General features: G+C 39.2%; 1 protein-coding gene and 1 pseudogene across 1 annotated transcript; both read right to left on the bottom strand.

Moving 5' to 3' along the window:
- Positions 1-543: 543 nt before the first annotated feature.
- Positions 544-4,823, bottom strand: LOC132583497 (olfactory receptor 13H1-like). Its single transcript, XM_060255127.1, has 2 exons — positions 4,057-4,823; positions 544-889 (listed from the first exon to the last, which is right to left on the bottom strand). The coding sequence occupies exons 1-2, from the start codon at positions 4,821-4,823 to the stop codon at positions 544-546; spliced, it is 1,113 nt and encodes a 370-aa protein (XP_060111110.1).
- A 5,341-nt stretch (positions 4,824-10,164) lies between these two features.
- Positions 10,165-11,107, bottom strand: LOC132583496 (olfactory receptor 6F1-like; annotated as a pseudogene).
- Positions 11,108-13,483: the final 2,376 nt, after the last annotated feature.

The raw sequence follows: 13,483 nt of genomic DNA, 5'->3' as shown, positions 1-13,483 counted from the left end.
TTGTTCCATCCCCTCACCCCTGCGCAGTGGGTCTGGAACTCCGCCGTGTATTCTCTCACCGAGCGGGGTCCTTTGCTTCAGGTCTTTCAGCACGTTGAGGGCCCGAGCCTCTCAAAGGGGGTCCTCGTATTGGCGCAACATGGCTTGTAAGAAAGCATGCACACTCCCCAGCTCCGAGCCTCTCGACTTGTATAGACTGATGCACCATCTCCGGGCCACTCCCGTTAGTTTCGATCCTAGGTAGTCCACCCGGCTCGTCTCGTCGGAGAAGCTGTTCCCCCAGCAGTGCATGTAGCTGGTGGCCTGGATGGTGAAGTATTCCACTTCCTCTGGGTCCCCGTTGAACTTAAGGTCGAGTTCGTGGGACTTCCCTGGGTCTCGAGGTACTGGACCTCCGGGTGGGGGTGCTAGCGGCGCCGACGCCCCTCCACTGCCACCCCTGCTGGGGTTTGCTAGAGGTGGTTTTGCGGGCAGCCCCAGCCCCTGGGTCTGCCGATGTTCCATCTCCCACAGGGACTGTAGGCGGTCGATCTGCCTCCCCACTTACCGGGCAATTGCCTGGGTGTTACTTTGGATCTCGCTTCGGAGGTCCTTTGCCAGCCCCTCCATCTGGGTCTTTACTTTCCCCAAGATCTTTTCTTCCAAGCGGGTGGCTTTGTTCTCTCTCCCCGGGCCTTCAGCTCCATCCTCCTCGTCCTCCGAGTCGGGCAGGCTCACGCGTGATGCGTCGACCTCTTCTCCGGACTCTCCTGCAGGTGGTCGGGTGAGGATGGTCTCGTGCCGGGCCGGGGCTTCGTCCATCAGTGCGGTGGAGGTTCTCGGTTTCCACTGGTGTGGGCTGATGAATAAGGTCTGGATGTAGGAAGGGGACTTGATCCCAGTGGCTTGCCTATGTCCAAGGATGTGCCACAGGGGGGGTTTTGGTTCCCCTGGAGGTTCTCCATTATCCAGAACTTTTTCAGCCATTCGACTTCAAAGTGGTTAGTTCAGATAAACCCCTTTTTAGGGATCAGTCTCAAAATGTCAGGCGATGGAGACTCAAGGCAGTATCCATTGAAACAATGTATACTTTATTGGAAACTCATAGTTGGATGCAAAAGTTGAGACTGATACCTGGGACTGGGTGTCTCTTAGTCTTAAGGAAACTACATCAAAGCAATATCTAAACAAAGCCAGTATTCTCAAAACAACAGGGAGTGAAGGTGCAAACTTTCACATGAGAGCTTCCGCTTATCTTTTGCCTCTGGGAAGATGCTGACTGACCGCGGTATCTACTAACGGTCACATTCCTTTGCTTCTTTACAACCTAAACAAAGTTTACACATCAAACGTCCCCCTCTTTGATATGCATGCTAGCTACAGTATAACAAAAAACTTTGGGTTAGTATGAAGAGTCCATTTGGTTAGTATTTTACAATTTTAATATGATAGAGTTACAGAGCCTGACACTGAGTGCCAAAATATCATTCTTAAAACTTTGATGCAGTCATGAAATTAATAATTCAGAGTCAGATGATCATTCATTTTAGCGTTTATTCTGTGCAGCACATGTATACAAAGAAATCTACAAAAGACTTCTGGTACACAGTCATAAGATATTATGGCAGAGATCACCAGAGATTGCTGTGAAAATAATGCATATGACATTAAATGGCACAGGTCCCATTCATTGAAAAGGGAATGGTATACCCAAATGATGTTTCATCAACCTGCCAGTTGCTTGCAGTGGTGTATATGAGCTGCCACATCTCAGACAATTTCAATATTCACAGCTTCATTTCAGATTGATAGCCTTGAAGAATTCTGTCACAGAAATGTGTCATTTCTGCTTGCTACATACATTCTACATGATTAATTGATAACTCTATATTTCATTGCTCTTGGTTACCCTAATCCAAGGAATAACATGCATAGTGAAATAGGTTTCTACATATGCTACAAATTTCTGATATGGAACTTTCAGCATAATTTCAAGTGTTGAAACATACATACGATGGAGCTGTCTAAATTTTCAGTTCTGTTTCCAGTGTGCTCGTAATATACTTCCTTCAGTTCTATTTTTAGACTTCTGGTTCATTCTAGAACCCTAATCCTATTACATTGCTTACTGAATGTCCCATTCATCAGTTGCACCGACCCATTCTGTATAATTTCCCTTGAGTCCAGGTGAGAAAGGCAAACAAAAATAAAACAAATAAAACCACAGGAATCAGTGAAATTATCTGTGATTAATTCAAACTTGAAACTATGGTTTCATCTTATTTTTCCATATAATATGAGGATTTTTAAAGTGACATTTCATCTATTAAAAATTGTGAGGGATGTTACACAGGCTGATAATATGATTGATTTTTTTCTGGGGGTTATGTATACTCTTTCAATTAAAAAGTAAATTACTCTGAGTCATGGGGGGGGAATCATTTTGTTTTTAATGATCCATGGTACAATTGGAAGACAGATATGTGAAAGTGATGTCCTAAAAAAGCAGGCAGTCAATTACTGTCTTTATGAAATAAAGCCTCTGCCTTCAAAATAAGCATAATTCTGAAATAAATATTTTGACCAGTAAGTCCCACTTGCAGGCCTCCCTAAAACATCTACCAAAATGCCATCAATGAACACAATGCTGGGCTGGATTAAAAAACATCAACCTGTTATTAAAATCTATTCTTAGAAGCAAGATCCATTGTTAGATTAATTATTTTCTCACTTCAGTTCAAAATATTGAGCAAATTCAATGTCGATGATGCTTTAGAAGAGTACAAGAACTATGTACAATTGGCATCGCAGATGAATCATGGATTCAGCCAATGATATCTCCACAAGTAAGATAAACCCAAGCAAAAATATTATACAAAGGGAAAATCAGGTGAATATTACTGTACTAGCAGTGCACACTCAGATATCCCTTAACCAACACAATGCCCAAAATGTCTGGGTTAATTTTGGATTGGAAATACCTGCAATGTCCCAACCCATTAAAAAAAAAAGCCCTGGAGAGTGTTTCATATTGTTTGGCTTACAAGCTGTTGGGGAAGAAAGAAGAACCAGTTTGTGGCAGCTGCCCTGGCTGCGGGTTCCTGCATTCCCTTGCAGACAGCATGAAAAGCAATAGAGAAAAAGTGTATCCAGTTGACCTGTGGTGTCAATGGTTCTCTGGACCTGTGGAGGATCTTTAAAATAATTTAAACTTTGCAGTTCCACTGTTGTGCTACTGAGATAGTTATCATTGTCTCCATTGATAAAGTTCTTGTTGAAGAAACACTACAGTGGAATCTTGGCCAAATGCAATGGTTCCTGTGTTTAGGAAAGAAACAATAGCTCTGCAAAAGGCAAATATTTCACTGAGATGTGGATCCAGCCTCTGGCCTTCTTTCAAGGAAGATAGAAAGGGTTGGATCTTGACCACTGGTGTTGCTGGTCATCCAAAAAGCTTGTTTTTCCTGCCTTCTCTCCTGTGGCAGCCCCAAATGACCTCTGAAATGTTGGAAATATTATGATTGTATGAGGGAGGGAGGTGGAAAAATCATGCTGTGTAAGTTGGAATTTTTGCCCCCATGGAAGCATATAGTCTGAATCTAAACACAGGGAAATATTAATGTCACAAAGATATTGTAAAGTTATGGGATTAGATTCTACCAGCAGTTCCGCTGGTAAAAGGAGGAGATCACTTTTCATCATTGAAGACTATGGTGAGTTTAGATCTACATAGACAAAAGCCACACAAAAAGGAGGATACATGAAGGAAGAAAATTAGGCAAGACCAATGAAAAAGGCTGGGAGGATTTAATCTAGGGTTTGGAAACACTTCAGATCAAAATATTGTTTGTTTGTTTTCCCTGAACAGGAGGTAAAATAGAATGTGTGATAAATTACAGCTTGTCTAAATAAATTATGAAACAGGAAAAATAACAACTGAATGTAGCTACCCATTATTAAATAAGCAGTTACTTACAGGCATGCATTACATCTTATGTGACACCTTTTTTATTCAGTAGTCTCTTTAATGCTCCCGTGACTTCTTGATTTCTGAGGGTATAAATTAAAGGGTTCAACATCGGTGTCAAAATGCCATAAAAGGAAGATATTATTTTATCAATTTCACTTGTGCTCTTTGTCTGAGGAAGAAGATAGGAGAAGATACAAGTGCCAAAATACATGGACACCACTGTAAGATGGGACCCACATGTGGAAAATGCTTTCATCCTACCTCCTTTTGAATGCATCCTCAGAATGGCCACTAGAATGCGCAAATAAGAAAAAAGAATGAAACATAGGGGGAAAACTAAGGTAACGGTGCTAGTAAAGTACATGCTTATTTGGCTCAAAGATGTATCTGTACAAATGAGCTTAAATACAGATTTAAATTCACATGACAAACCATCAACTTCATTGTTTCCACAGAATCTAGCTGGTTTAGCAAGACAGGGCACAACAGTAAGCATAAAGGCTGTAATCCACGTCATGGTGGTTAACACAATACAAACGCTCATATTCATGATGAGTGTGTAGCGCAGTGGGTTGGAGATAGCAACATAACGATCGTAAGCCATGACAGCCAGGAGGAAATTTTCCGTTGTTCCAAAGCATAAACCAACATAGATCTGGGTATAGCATAAAGAAAGAGACATAACAGGGCGGTCCTCTAAACAGTTGACTATAGTTTGTGGGACCCCAGTTGTTATGATGCAGAGATCAATGATGGACAAATTACAGAGGAAGTAATACATGGGGTTGTGAAGCCGTGAATCAAATACAACCACTAACAAGATGAGTCCATTTCCAGCAATGGATACTGCATAAGCTATGATTAAGAAGACCATTATAGCCATCCTTTCCTTGGGTCGTCCTGACCAGCCAATGAGGATAAATTCAGTCACTGCTGTTTCATTTTCTCCTACTTCCTGCATAGAAGCTGATCTGAAGCAAGGAATGTAAATGGAAAGAAATATAATGCATTTATATTTGCTAATTCTGCCCTTGACACATTTTCTTTGGCTTTAGCAACCAGCCCAAAAACACAACAGCCAGACTTATTTCTTATCTCTGAGCCTTCAGTAAAATCACTGCTAAAAATACTAGACACTAGGATGAAATTTCTACCTACCATTATGCCTTGGTTCCTGAGATTTGTCATGCCATGTATTATGTAATAGCTAAAAATACACGTCAAATCAGACAAAATGCAATAGGATAAATTATTCACATCAGATAGATAGATAGATAGATAGATAGATAGATAGATAGATAGATAGATAGATAGATAGATAGATAGATAGATAGATAGATAGATAGATAGATAGATATAGAGAGAGAGAGAGAGAGAGAGAGAGAGAGAGAGGCAGGCAGGCAGGCAGGCAGGCAGAGAGGTTTTTTCATGCATGCTCTACCATCTCTGGCATAAACTTTTTGGTGGTGGCAGGGTGCTTCCTCTTTCCAGAAAATCTGGCAGGCTCCAACCTACAAGACAGATGTGACTACCAACCTAGTTTTGGCAGCAAAAAGGAACTCTAGTTGTCTTCTAGTTGTCTCTAACCCAGTACAAACCTATAATCCTTTACATATTTACTAGTCTAAGGAAAGCAAAATACACCATCTGCATTCAATGCTCTCAGGTCCCCATCTACAGTGTTGAAACAGAAATACTGTCAAATTATAAAGACTTGTCAAGAGAACAGGAAGATAATATCAAATGTCTTCACAGATGACACATGACAAATGAGGTAGCCTCTGATATAAGCCCTGCTATACAATAGTACAAATATGAATGTGGTCCAGAATTGTCACAGGTCACAAAGTTGCTGTCTTTCATGTATATTCATGTGCCTGAAAATGAACATTAACATAACAATCCCCATGTCAGTATATTGGGTTGAATTTAATTAGTACTTAACACTAGTGAAGAAGCCCCATTTGTCCACCAACCCTCCCCCCCCCCCCAACAACCCTATGTGGAGGAATATGGGGTCTGATGAACAAAAATCAGGTTGCTTGTGGCTGCTATAAGGAAGGCATTGAGACTTGGGCAGGGGGTGGGGAGAATTCTGAATCCATTGAAATTCACAGCTTTATAGCTGATTCCTGATCTAGCAAATGATCTAGCAAATGAATCTGTTGCTGAGTATGGATGTACTTATCTAGCAGGATTGTAAAAATATGTTCTTGAGAGGGAAACTAAAGAAAGGAAATGGGAGCCCCTGCCCATCTGTCTCTTTCTCCTTAGAATTCTATTTGTTTTCAACATTAACTTTACATATTCTGTTGAATTAAAGTGCTTTTTCCCCCCTTTTTAAATGAATTTTGTCATGAAAGATTTCTGAGATAGAATACAGACACTGAATCAATACATTTTGGAAGACCATAATATTCAAGAATGTATATCAAAGCCTTCGGAGATATTGCATGTATTATGGGATAAAACAGTAAACCCCCTTCCTTTATTTGTACCACTCTGACTAGAGAGCAAACTTAAGCTTGTATTTGCAGAGCTGATACAACAGTGGGAAAAAGTCAATTCTAGCAGATATACTTTAAAAATCACCCTGATAGTCAAGCAGACAGACTACAATAAAGAGATTTATTTTTGTTTGATGTCTATGCTGATTTTATTCAGAAATTCTAAAATCTGTAGGGTTTTTTTATAATAGGAATGTCTACATGGTTAGGCTAGGATAGAAAAATTAAAAATTAGCATGTGAGACACAAGACAAAATAAATAAAAATGCGTACAATAAATATTACTTCCTGACAGATTATCATTAAAATAAGAAAATACATGCATTACTTGCCTTTTTAAATGCTTTTAAAATCAGGAAAAAATCATTGTCTCAATCAAAGTAAGTTTGATATATTTCATTGATAACATCTCTACTATAAGTATAAACCTAATTACATACAATTGTAAAATTGTAAAGTGAGAACCATTGATTTATCTACACACACACATATATAGCCATACCTCCCAAATAAATATTATAGAGACACCTCCAGAGCAACATAGTGAGGGAGTTTCCAGTAGCTTAATTGTTCACAACTTGGTTGCCATGCTAGAAGAGTTTGTACTAGAAGTTCATAAAAATAAATAAATAATGCAGATAATTGGTCCCCATAGAATTCTCTGATTGACATCAGAATAACTTAATGGAGCTATAAATATTTTATCTTCAGTGTGAACCTTTTTCAAAATAAGAATGGAGGCAGTTTTTTAAATTAACCCCCCTCTATTTTTAAATTCTCTTTTGGTACATCCCCAAGTGTCTTGTTATCTTCTGAAGTTATTGAATTGACTTCAATGGACTTTGAATGATGTAACTTTTTTTACAGGACTATATTACAGGCATGATCTTAAAAACAATTTCTTGGAGTAAGCCCCTTTAAGTAGACCAGAGAAGAATTATGAGTGTATTTGTTTTATTTCTCTCAAAAAGTTCTTAGATCCTGACATTTTTTAAAAGCCTTCTTATTTCATTTCTATCCTTCTCTTCTCTTTTTGTTCCAGGGCTTTTTGTAGCAGAAACTCCTTTGTATATTAGGCTACACTCCCCTAATGTAGCCAATCTTCCAAGAGCTTACAGTAGGCCCTATACGGAGAGCCCTGTAATCGCTTGGCTACATCAGAGGTGTGTGGCCTAATATACAAAGGAGTTCCTGCTCCAAAAACAAAAAAAAAAAAAACCCTGGTTTGTTCCAACCAAGCAGAGTCATGAAAAGTTCCTTATGCATATGATGATGATTAAGATTCAGTAAGTCTGAAAGGTTTAGAGGGATTTTAATTCCCAAGTAGGGTAGGGATGAGGTGAGCCAGTGGATGAATATACTTGTATGGCTGATAAAGTGAACTGAATTAAAACTGAGAGTCTTTTTAGACAATTAAAGGCATGATTACTAAAAAAAACCTCTAAACAAAGCTGCCCTAGAAGATGATCCAGAAACTACAGTTAGTCCAAAATATGGAAGCCGGTTTGTTATCTGAAGCTAGTCAGCAGGACCATGTTACTCCTATTCTGAGGTGCCTTGTAGATTTGCCAACTCCAGGTTATGAAATTCCTGAATATTTAGAAATGAATCCCAGTAAGGGTGAGTTTTGGGTAGAGAAGGATCTCAGCATGGTATATAGCCAATGAGATCACCTTCAAAATGAGCCATTTTCTCCAATGGAAAAGATTTCTGTATTCTGAAGATCCGAGAAATCTCCATGTCCCATCTGGAGACTGGCAATCATAATATCTTTACTATGTGCTGGTTAGTCTGTCCAATTTAAGATGCATATGCTCACCTTCAAAAAACTTTGTGACAAGGGGCCACATACTTGAACGACCACCTCTCCCTGCATATTTTCATGGGACTGCTTTGTTCATCCCAGTAAGAGCGTTGCCAGTATCCATACTTGTCTATGGGCATCCCAGAATGCCTACTATGACAGGCAGCATCCTTCCCTTTGGCTGTTTTTGTAAACTTTTGTCTGCAGAGTGGTAGGAGAAAACAAGAAGTGGATGCTATTCCAGATGTGGCAATGACACTTAGCCTGAATACACCGAGAAATCCCCAAATGTCTCTATTTGTCACCTTAAAGATTGGGGAAAGGGGATTCCTTGAGTGTCATGGATGTGAAGGAGGGGGTAGTTCAGACCTCTTAACCAAAAATATTTGCTCCCCATCCAAAAAATTCTGGCTAGAATATTTTGTAAAAAAAAAAAAATCTCAACAAAGCAACAACAAAACGTTGCTAGTTAAATCTCACCGAAGTAATCCCATGCATATGGCCTTTCAAAACTCATGCATTCATTGAATATAATGTTTATTGAAACCACTGGCACAACGTCAACTTTGTAATCTTAGAAATTACTAATATTTTTGAAAGAATACTCTTTAACACAGATGAAAGTGGACTGATCATCCGCACCAGACATTCTTTCAAACAACCTTGGCTGAGGGAACTCTGTCGTCAGTATCCATGTTTTAAAAGTTGGACAGGGTTTCTTGTATTGTTTTACCAGTGATGATAATGTGGAATTTTAGGAAAAAATGTAGAGGGAAAAGACAGTGATGTTCTGTCCACATCACTGCAGGAACAAAAGATAAAATTTTCATTGTCTTTCCCCTCCCATTCTCACAATCCCAGCCTAACTGCATGATTTTACTCTTTGCCATTAGCGTCAATTGTTTTAAACCATTTATGCTCTGTCTTGGAAAGCCCAGGTGAGCCAAATATCTTCAGATCTCAGAAGCTAAGCAGAATGGGTCCTGGTTACTGTTTGGATGGGAGACCACCATGGAATAATAGAGCCATTACACAGAGGCAGGCAAGGGCAACCCATCTCCAAATAACTGTTGACTTGAAACTCCTATGGTGTAGTCATAAATTAGCTACAACTTGGTGGAAAACAAAACAATTTATGTACCAACTGGTGATGTCACAAGTAGTAATCCATCCAGGACATTCTAACCATCATGCCATACCAGCTCTCCTCTTTCCCTTATTCTCATAGAAATATAAGGCACAAAAGTGGCGGGGTGTGTGTGTGTGTGATTCAGAGTCTGGTCTCCTCTATTAGCCAGATAATCCTCCTTCTTTCTGTTTCCCATAGAATTATTTGAAAGTATTTATAGAGAGACAGAGAGATTGAGTGTGTGTATGTTTTGTTTGCTCACATTTGCTCTTTCTCTCTCTTGTGAAGCTGATTTCAAACCAGAAACTTCCAAACCTCTTCCAGTATTGTATCCTGCAAATAAGGATTGTTGCAAAGAAATGATTTGTTCAGGAAGACAAAAAGGAGCCCAATTTTCAGGCATTTAAATTCTGAGCCCTAATCATAGTAACTAAATAAATAATTCAGTGTTTTAAAAGATGCCATTGACAAATGTGTACAATACAATGGTAGGCAGCAGAGGAATAAGGAAAAGCAAAAAAAAAAAAAAATCATATGCAATGTTTGTATTCCCCAACAAAATTTAAATACAGTTAAAATCATCACATCCTGAATCCCATCAGTTTACATAACTGATATAAACACATTTAATTCTGCACTTCTGTCTTTCATTTATGCTCTTGGTCAGAAAGACTGCAGCTCACTAAGAAATGTCCAGCCAAAGTCTGTTTCATTTACACATATTATTAATACATAATATTGCATAACAATCCATACCACATAAGACATTCTTGATTCATCTCCAGTGGAAACAATTTCTCAAGGCTTCCTTTACATCTTTGTTTTTTAGTGTGTAGATGAAAGGATTCAGCAAGGGAGTCACTATAATATTCAGGATCTTGACAATTTTGGTCATCTCTAATGATGTCTGTTTAGAAGATTTAGCATATAATAAGGCGGTAGAAACATACCATATCACCACAATGACAAGATGGAAAGAGCACGTTGAAAAAGCCTTTCGTTTTCCTCTGGTGGAAGGGATGTGTAGAATGTTGGAAATGATGTATATGTAAGAAAGAAAGGCCATCAGGCATGGGCACAAGATGACAATGATCGATATCACAAAAGCTGCCATTTCAGTGACATATGTGTCACTACAAGAGAGAGCTATCCAGGAATCAATGTTGCAACAGAAGTGGTTGATCACATTTGACTCACAGAAGGACAGTCTTGTGATGAGAAAAACTGGTACACAAATCACAAGGAATCCACACAGCCAAGAGCTGAATGCCAGTTTCCCAGAGAGGCTGAGGTCCATTATAGATCTGTAGTACAGTGGGTGACATATGGCCAAATATCAGTCATAAGCCATCACAGATAGCAGGAAATTTTCTGTGCTGCCAAAGCCAAAACCAAAGTACATTTGTAGGATGCAGTCAGTGAAGGAGATGGTTGTGTTTCTCCCCAGAATGATGGTAAGGGTCTTTGGAATAATGGATGTGGTGTACCATATCTCCATGAAAGAGAGATTGCAAAGCAAGAAATACATGGGAATATGGAGGTGGTGGTTTTTAAGCACTAGAATAATGACAATAATGATTTCCCATTATTGTCAGGATATAGATAACTAAAAAGAGTGTAAATCTGGATATTTGTAGATACAAAGACCCAGGGAAGCCAAAGAGGATAAAATCCAACACTCGTGTTTCATTCTTTCTACTCTGACTGTTCTCCCTCATTTCTCTCTCTCTCTTTTTTTTACCTGTTGAAACAAATAACTAAATATACATTCAGGAATTAATAAAACATGCTTATATTTATGGAGTAAAGTAAAGCATTCTCTACCAAAGTAAAGCATTCTCTACCAAAACTTATTCATAACTTTACAAACAGAGTCTGCTTTAACCAAATTAAAAACATAGAAGAAGAAGAGAAGTGATTGGATTTATACATTGCCCTTCACTCAGAGTCTCTGAGCAGTTTCCCTTCATCTCCCCACAACAGGCACCCTGTGAGGTAGGTGGGCTGAAAAAGCTCTGAGAGAACTGCTCTTGAGAGAATGGCTCTGATAGGTCCATGAGTGGCCCAAGGTCACACCAGTGGCTACAGGTGAAGGAGTGGGGAATCAAGCCCAATTCTCACACATTTAACAACTATAGTAAACTGTCCATCTGAAATAGACAGATCTGCTTCTATTAGTATTAGTTAGCTGAACATCTGCAGGTTATGTTATTGCAAGCTTCCTCAAACATGACAGACATTTTGTGAGAGCATGAGATGTCTCTATGTGGATGACATCTCATGGGAACAGAAGAGAGACCTGTTTGAAACAATGGTGACATCAGGGTGTGGTCTAATATGCAAATGAGTTCCTGTTGGTTTTTTGTACCAAAAAAGCCCTGTGCAACAGTATGCACTAATGGATGTTGCGCATTCACTTGCTTTCGAATCAGCCTCCATGAAGGTTATTGCCACACAGGGAGACCCTTGCTTAAAGCTCTAGTTTTTGCTAGTATTAGACCTTTCAAAGTCATCACCCTGCATTTTTGTTTTCTTTTTGTTTAAAATAATTTTATTATTCTGTAATATATTGCAATAAGACTCATCATCTATTATTCTCGTGATAAACAATTTTTATTAGTAACATATGGTAGCAAAACTATATCTACATCTTATAAAGACTTAAAAAAAGAAAAAAATTTCTACCCCATATCTTACTTTCCCCCCACCCCTCCCCCCATTACTTGACCCCCGCCAGTGTTATTTACTTAAAAGAAACAAATATTAAAGGTACCCTTAACTATAAAAAAACCAAAAGTTATATTCTTATTTTAAAAACTTAATCATTATCAAAGATTGTCCAATGTCCTTTTATTTTCCACTCTTTTTCTACATATCTTCTGAACTTCTTCCACTCCAACTTAAAGAGCTCCAAATCGTAGTCTCTTAATTTTCTTGTTAATTTGTCCATTTCACTCCATGACATAACTTTTATAATCCAGTCCCATTTCTCTGGTATTTTTTCTTGCTTCCACAGCTGCGCATACAATGTCCTAGCAGCTGAGAGCAAGTACCATATTAAAGTTCTATCTTCTTTTGTAAATTTTTCCATTTGTAATCCCAGCAGAAAAGTCTCTGCAACTTTATTGAATTCATATCCCAAAATCTTAGAAATCTCTTGCTGAATCATTTGCCAAAACATTTTAGCTCTTTCACAAGTCCACCACATATGGTAGAAAGAACCTTCATGCTTTTTACATTTCCAACACCTGTCTGGCATCTTGTTGTTCATCTTTGCTAATTTTTTTGGAGTCATACTGTCGGCAAAAGGTTCATTGAAGTTTCAAAATGAATAGACTTGTCTTTGTTCAAAACTAAGTTTCCATTTATTGATTACAACAATGCTACTCTCTACACAGGTTCATTGAAACTGATAACGAATAAGGCAAAGGCATTGGCATTTATGGGCATACATCAAAGCATTAGGGGATTTAAATCACTTCTCATAATAAAACCACAGTCTGTCTGTTGAAAGTAACCATTTCACACGCTCCTTATCTCCCGCATAGGCAGACTGTATCTTCCCCCTGATGGTGTCCTTGCTCGGCTCCAGCAGGCACCTGAGAAGCGGCTGAATGTTTTGCACTTCAAAGACCTCGCTGGCCTTTGGCACCTCAATCACCCTCCTTCCTTCCCCCTTACATTCTACATTGGCACCGGTGTTAGTAAGGCAAAGATTTACAGGGTTAGTTGGCAGTAAATAAACATTTCAAATAGAAGAGTGTACTTCAATGAACACAAGCTGACATACTGCCCCCCCCCCAAAGCTCTTGCTCAGGGATTTTTTGGGTGCAGTAGGTAAAATTGCTTCAGTAGTTGGGGGGCATTGAGATCAGAGGATTTTACCCACTCGTCACAACTGGGCAGGAAGTAGCACCAGCGGACCAAGCCCGCTTTGGCGGGGGAGGGCGGGATACAAATAAAACTTTATCTTAAGTAGTGCAACCCCCCCCCCCATTGCATTTTAGCGTTGAGAATCTCCTTCACTTCGTGATGTTTCTGACCCTTCACCAGAATAGGTTCCGGTTTGGGGTTCCGAGGATGCCACTTTGAAC

Source organism: Heteronotia binoei, chromosome 15 (assembly GCF_032191835.1).
Source record: "Heteronotia binoei isolate CCM8104 ecotype False Entrance Well chromosome 15, APGP_CSIRO_Hbin_v1, whole genome shotgun sequence".
Lineage (NCBI taxonomy): Eukaryota > Metazoa > Chordata > Lepidosauria > Squamata > Gekkonidae > Heteronotia > Heteronotia binoei.
Note: the sequence above shows the minus strand (reverse complement) of the source record. Positions and strands in the feature narration are given on the sequence as shown.